This window comes from Conger conger, chromosome 11, assembly GCF_963514075.1.
Source record: "Conger conger chromosome 11, fConCon1.1, whole genome shotgun sequence".
NCBI classification, from domain to species: Eukaryota; Metazoa; Chordata; class Actinopteri; order Anguilliformes; family Congridae; genus Conger; species Conger conger.
The window spans coordinates 30,936,568-30,943,575 of NC_083770.1; the positions used below are offsets into that span (position 1 = coordinate 30,936,568).

A 7,008-nucleotide genomic window follows, 5' to 3' on the forward strand; every position below is an offset into this window, starting at 1 on the left:
ACCGCGAGTCGTTTGCTTAACATTCATGCCACCAGTCTTGCTGAGTCACATGGGTCTTTGGAAGGTTGCCCGTCATCGTTTTCATTTAGCCAGCTAACAGTAGGTACATCAGATGCTTTGCTTAAATTTGATAATGTAAACTAGTCACTCGACCGTTATACAAAAAACTCTGTTTAAAAAGCAGACAGTACACATTGTTTTTCTATGGTTACATTTCCCTCTGCGTCTGACTTGTATCCAAAATATCCATGTAAATGCCAGAAGATTTAATGACACAGATGTTGATGATTTTGTGCTGCTTCCTCTTTCCCAGACAACAGCAACTGGATTACTTACTTGTTCAAATTTGATGGCAAAGGTGCATGTCATTGAAAAATAATTTAAAGCATTAAATGATTAATCAGTCTAATTAATATATTAATCGGTACAGCCCTACTTTTACATGGGCCAGCCGTTCCTGATGTCTGAACTTTTAGATTTTTAAAATCACTTCACATTCATCCAGCCCGTTTGGCTCGCCTTGTTACCTTCAGCCCATCTTCAGAAACCCCACCCTGGGGATTTTGTTTGGCTTCCTGTGCTTTGTGATTCATAAATCATATGTTTCCTTGGAAAACAGCCTCACTATTGCTTACTGTAATGTCAGAACTTCACATAAAGAGTAATGTTATCAAATATGAATAGTAAAAAATTAATTAAAAACAGCTGCTATATTGATTCATGCTTATCAATGCCGACATGCATGACCCACTACTCAACATACAAGTAAATTGCCTTTGAAGCCCTATAACTTCTTCAATGTTCAAAAATGTAAAAATGTAACCCAGGTGTAGGGGAGTTGCGTATGGCAGGACCCTTGGGAGGCATGGAAAAGGTTTTTTTGTGAACAGATTTTAAATGGTTCCACACAGAGACATACAGGGGGTCTTTGTCTACCCGATATGAATGTCTACCTGACTGTGACACTTTCTGTTGATTGGCTGCTGATTGTGTCTGTCTGTGTCTGGCCCTGCCTCCTCAGGTGCTGTGACAAGAGGCTGTGGACCAGGATAGACCTGAATCGCTGCAAATCCATCACTCCACTCATGCTCAGTGGCATCATCCGCAGGCAGCCCATGTCTCTGGACCTGAGCTGGACCAACATTTCAAAGAAGCAATTAAGCTGGCTTATTAACAGACTGCCAGGTAGGTTTCATGCAGAGGGAACTTGAGAGTCAAGAATTGCATTTACATTTATTTATAAATTAGTTCAACGTTAAGATGATGAGGGGGAAATATACATCTTGTTTAAGATATCAGAAAACAAAAGCTAGCCGGGTGAAATAAAAATAAAGAAGTGTGACTGGTGTCACAGTTCCTGTGTGATATTTCTGACCAATGGCAGCCCAACAAATGTGAGGAAGTGGCAACTGATGGAACCAGGGCGGATGTGGTCTTATCAGCTCTCTTTCACGTGAAACATTAATGTCTTCTTGGGATGTTACATTTCAATGAGAATACATGCAGAATATCAATTGCTCAATGTGACATAGATTATTAGCTCAGTTTACTTGGTTTTGCACCCCCTTTGCAACCAAGATAAAGCACTCAGGCATATCACTCGAAGAGCAGGCGGTTTTTGTTGACCTGAAACTCACATGGGACCTCTGTTTCTAATGGAAATCTCTAAGGTTCCTGCAACATGTAACTGAGCAGAGTTATGTGAAACAGGCAACATTATTCCAAGCTGATTTTGGTACTGTAAGCTGTTTTCCATTTATAAAGCAGAAATGACTCCAGGGCATACTCTGCCACATCAGCACATTGCGGGGAGAGTCAGGGAGGGGGTTGGGGAGGGGGCTCTCTTTTTGCCTTGAAAGGGCTGTGTCAGAGCATTGTGTATCCTATCCAACAGTGGTTCAATTGTGAAGGAACTGGCCCTCCGAGGGTGAGTTTGGGGTATCATCATGGTGATGGATGGCCCTGGTCCCGGGAACTCACAAATCCTCTACTTTTATTCTATTTTTAGGTCTTTCTGGCTCATTGAACACAGTACTTTTATCCCCGTTAGCAGTTTTATATTTCAACCACTACAAAAGCCAAATAATCAGGGAAATTAGGTGATCCCCGCAAGAGCTGTTAAATGGTAAAAGTATCGGCTGTGGCACTAACTCCATTTAAACAGTCAGTGTGTTCACTGTGCTGCTGACTCAAGCTAAACAGTCAGTGTGTTGTAAAATCCAGCTATGCCAGCTTGACCAGTTTGAAAAAGGTCAATCTGGTTATGAGCTGGTCTAGCTGGGTATGCACTGGTCAGCCAGGATGGCCAATCTGGTCATAACGCTGGTCTAGCTGGGCATCAGCTGGTCAACCACAAAACATAGCTTGAGCTGGTCAAACCGTGTCAAGCTAGGAGCTGGTCTAAACTGGCCATCCACCTACCAGCTATTTCAAAACTTAGCTTGAGCTGTCTTTTTCTGTTTGTTTGGTTGTGATACTGACCTCCAGCTGACTGTCTCGCAGGCCTCAGGGTGCTGCTCCTGTCCGGGTGCTCGTGGGTGGCGGTGTCCGCTCTCTGCACATCCAGCTGCCCGCTGCTGCGCACCCTGGACGTCCAGTGGGTGGAGGGACTGAAGGATGCCCAGATGAGAGACCTGCTCTCACCCTCAACCGACAACAGACCAGGTAACCACAGGTTGTGCTGGACATGGAATGTCATCATGCATCTTTGAACTCCTCCATACCTCCCTAATTCTATAAGGGTGCTTTGTACAGTAACTGGTTCAAATTGCAGAGCACTTGTCATGCATGTGTTCATTTAGGATAGATGTTTATACAACAGGATGTTGATAATGCCTGTTGTATCTGAAGCTAGAGAGACTTCTGAACTATAAGTTCTATGGTAGCTATATTGTGATAAGTGACAATTGTTGAGAGATACTGTATGTTAATTCCTGAACATACAAATCTAGAGATGGGTTAGTTCAGGAATCTAGCTCTCTGGAAAGCTATACTGTGGTATGTGATATTAATCTTTTTAGAGATGTGTCTTTTATAGAAAGAACTGAAGCTTGAATTGCCTCCAGTTTCTGTTAAACTGAACAGCAATCTGCTTTTTGTTACTTTTTTTGGTACTTGTTTTGCACTACAGTGACCTCTGGTGGAAAAGTGGAAAAGAGAGTGGTGATGTTTCATAAGTCCATCAGGCAGTGATTGTGCAGGGAATGCTTTGTAGGGATTCTAGTTTCTGCAATTCATTTAGAAAATGTTTTACTGAATATAAGTACAATTGAGATTCAGGATTTTTTTTTACAGTCAAGTTCTACTGCTGACATCTTGTTTTCATTTGATCTTACAAAGTTTGTTTGCTCTAAAACAACTTCACAGCTGTTATGGGTCTGTTTTCCTGGCATTAATCTTAACTGTAGTCCAAACTTGAAAAATATCTGCTAACCTAATTCAAACTGAAAAAAAAAAATCATGGTTGTTTTTAGAAGATAATGTTTTTTGTTTTTTTTTGTAAAATACAGCCTCATTTGTTTCCTCTTTTTTTGTTCTATTCTGTCCTCACGTGCAGGTCAGATTGACAATCGAAGCAAACTGCGGAATGTGGTGGAGTTGCGGCTGGCGGGTTTGGACATAACGGACACCTCGCTTCGCCTCATTATCCGACACATGCCTTTGCTCTCCCGACTGGACCTCAGCTACTGCAACCACATAACAGACCAGTCCATTAACATTTTAACTGCAGTGGGAACGACAACTCGGGATTCCCTTACAGAAATTAACCTGTCAGGTAGGAAACGGAAATTTCCGTTCAGTACATTTACACAAGCGCACCGTCATTGAAGCACAAACTTTAAACATCGCCTGTTCCACCCCACCCAAAACTATGATCTGTTACAAGATGCAGAACTGAACTCAGAACAGGTATTCAGATAATTAGTGTTTGCAGTTTTTTACTTATTTTTGTCATTGTTTTTCTTTTCCCCCCTTATGTCTGTCTGTGAATGAGTGGGGATTTGACCATGTTTAATGTGAGGTTTATTCTTGTAAAGCTTATTTGTTTAAACCAGGACTGGGTTCTAGATGTTTCTGTCTTCCTTTCCCAGTGCCAGTCTAGTTGGAGAACTGTAGATAATAATTTCAAAGGAAAGGTTTGCATTACTGGTTTTACATTACAGCCCTACTTCAGCAGTGTGGAATGCTCATTTTTGGAGCACTAGGCGGGTTTCAAGCATAACAGTAAAATTAGATTTACTTCATAACAATGCTTGATGGCGTTCTTGTAGTGCCTACAACAGGCATTGCAGTCAGAAATGTTTTGTTTGTATTTGTAGATTTGTCATTATTAGATTGTGGGGAAAAGGAGCTTTTCCAGGTGTCTGAGATACACTTCTGGGCCCATCCATAACCGTCCATAACCCATCCAGTAATTTTCACCACTTGACTTTGCTGTTGCACTTGAGAGATTCTTTGACATTAGCTGTACAGCCATTTTTACACTTTTCTACCTGTTTCGTGCATGTATTCCTGCATGGCGATGAAAATAAAGTGTCAACAAATTTGACTTCCCATTTTACTGGAATTACTGTTTCATACTTCACTCTAATCTTTCCCTCCCCCCTTACAGTTTGCAATAGAGTCACAGACCAATCCCTCATCTACTTCAAGCGGTGCGGGAGCATCTGTCACATTGACTTGCGCTACTGCAAACAGGTGTCCAAGGAGGGCTGTGAACAGTTCATAGCAGAGATGTCCGTAAGCGTGCAGTTTGGACTCAGAGAGGAGAAATTACTGCAGAAAATCAGCTAGTTAACACTAGCGCGTGCAGAGAGAAAAAAAATAAACCTGTCGTTTTGTTTCCTGTGGTATTTCTGTGGACAGTATCCGGAGCAGAAGCCAACATGGTTTTACAAACTTGAGTTTGTGGAAAAGAAGGATTTTTTTCCGCTTATGGGGGGAAAGCATGAACAGTATGATAACATGTGAAGAGACATGGGAAATGTTTTATTGGCAGCAGCGTTCAAGCTTCTCTGAAGATGTTGCCATCCCCCAGATACCCAAGGAATCAGGTGGGAACACATGTACAGCGAATGCTGGCAAATTCCCACAATGCGCATTACCAGTGTGTGGGACCTCAGAGCGCTGGTTCCAGAGGAGAGACTGTAATAAACAAATAAGTAAAAAAGCATGTTTTTTTCCTTTTTATACTGTAAGATTCTACAAGCCTTCTAAGTTATAAAAGTCACATTGTGTTTAAGAAAAACAAGGACCACAATTATTGTAGTTCCTTTTTTTATTTGTTTGTTCATACATTTTTTTCTTTTCATTTTTTACAATGCAAACCTCATGCATCGTGCTGAAATATTTTTGTATCGAAAAGTGTTTTAAGCTCTATATATGCAGTATTGGATGCACACTGGTGTACCATTTTGATTTTCAATTTCTCAATCTGCACCATTGTTTTTCTTTGGCTGACTTTATCCTGTACTTCAGAGTTATGCCTGTACTAGCTTGTCCAGATGGAGGTGTTAATATATTAATTTATCCTGTGGTGTTCCTATCTGACATGGGTAATCCAACGTGTCAGTACAAAGTTACTTTATCTCTTTCTTATTACTATATATTATTCAGTCTGTTTCAATGTGTTTATACCTGGGAATTCTAGGAAAACTATTTGCACTGTTTGACTTGAATAAATACAGCTATTTTTTTCCAAGGATCATCAGCTGAGATGATATTTGAGAGGTTGACTGTTATGTTCTATTATGTACTTAAATGTGCAGTCACATGCACAGTTGAATATCCTACAACCTGAGCTGAGTTTGCCATTTTGTTATTCGACTATATAAAGAAGAATATTATCTGAGCAGCATGCAACATGGAACAAGCACAGATGTTCCAAACACAGAACAGCCCAGGTCATGGGTCATGTGTTCCCTTTGTGCTCTGTAGTTTGGTATTTTATAAGGCTCTGGTTGCTCACAGAAAGGTGCCCTAGGCTGTGTTGTTCTGCTAGCTATGAATGGTTTCTCTTCAACCACACCCTTTCCTGAATACAAGCATATGAACCTTAAAACTGATCACTACAGAGTTTCAACAACGACAGAACTTCCAATGTTAATAATATGGATGGCCAACCATCTGGTTTCTTATTTTGTGGTACAATTCAGCCATGGTTTGTACCTAATCTTTGTTAAGAAATATCTTCATGGCTGCTAATGAGATCAACAATGTAATTTTAGTGAGATAGGGAAAAAGAAATTTGCTAAAAATGGGAATTCGTAACACCTGTAAGCCCATTTCTAAAAAGACTGGTACTAAATGTGGAAAGGCTGGGGCAGTGACTTTATCAGAGAAGTGAAATATGCTATTTGGCTTATGAATATGTGGCTTCATTGATATGACATTAGTATTGATAATCGCTTTGGTATCTGTATGTACCAGTCTGCACAAGTCTCCTTAAAAAGCCTCAGGCAATAACCAGTTATTAAGTTGTACCACTTCAGTGGTGTAGTCAGCCATACTCCCTGCACTGTCTGCATCCGTAGGCTGATGACATCATTTGTTTTCTGCTTCTTCTCATTTGGAGGAGATGTGGCATACCCTGCAGGCCAAAGAGGGAGATTATGGAGTGTGGCCACGACAGCTGAAATGTTATGCCTTTACATTTAAAATCACTTCTCTTCCTTCCTAGTTTTAGCACTGGGTTCTGACCGTGTTCACGCATTGCAAGGGCACCTCCGGGGAAACCAACCCCAAATGAATAAAAGTGTTTTTCATCATTGGAAAAAAAGCTTTGGAAGATCCTCAGCTCACCTCATACTGCAGATGAGCCTCTGCTTCATTTACCATTTTGAGTGTCCAATTTAAATCAAATCACATTTATTTGTAAAGAACAATTCATAAGAACTCCCTTTTTAGAACAAACAGAAAGACATCTTGTGAGGAGCCAGGCCATCCTCCTGTGCCTGCCTCAGGGTGAGATCAGTTACACTGTCAGACAATCAAATTGTGAGAGTATTG

At 40.8% G+C, this 7,008-nt stretch overlaps 1 protein-coding gene across 6 annotated transcripts in view; it reads left to right on the forward strand.

The window, feature by feature from the left end:
- LOC133139894 (lysine-specific demethylase 2B-like) overlaps positions 1 to 5,704 on the forward strand; it is a 43,384-nt gene extending 37,680 nt beyond the window's left edge. For all 6 annotated transcript variants that reach the window (XM_061259345.1, XM_061259347.1, XM_061259346.1 and 3 more), the window contains 4 exons: positions 1,022 to 1,185; positions 2,503 to 2,664; positions 3,557 to 3,775; positions 4,613 to 5,704. In XM_061259345.1, the coding sequence (XP_061115329.1) occupies positions 1,022 to 1,185; positions 2,503 to 2,664; positions 3,557 to 3,775; positions 4,613 to 4,794 (727 nt within the window). In that variant the 3' untranslated portion in view covers positions 4,795 to 5,704. The remainder of the gene's footprint in view (positions 1 to 1,021; positions 1,186 to 2,502; positions 2,665 to 3,556; positions 3,776 to 4,612) is intronic.
- The last annotated feature ends 1,304 nt before the right edge of the window (positions 5,705 to 7,008 follow it).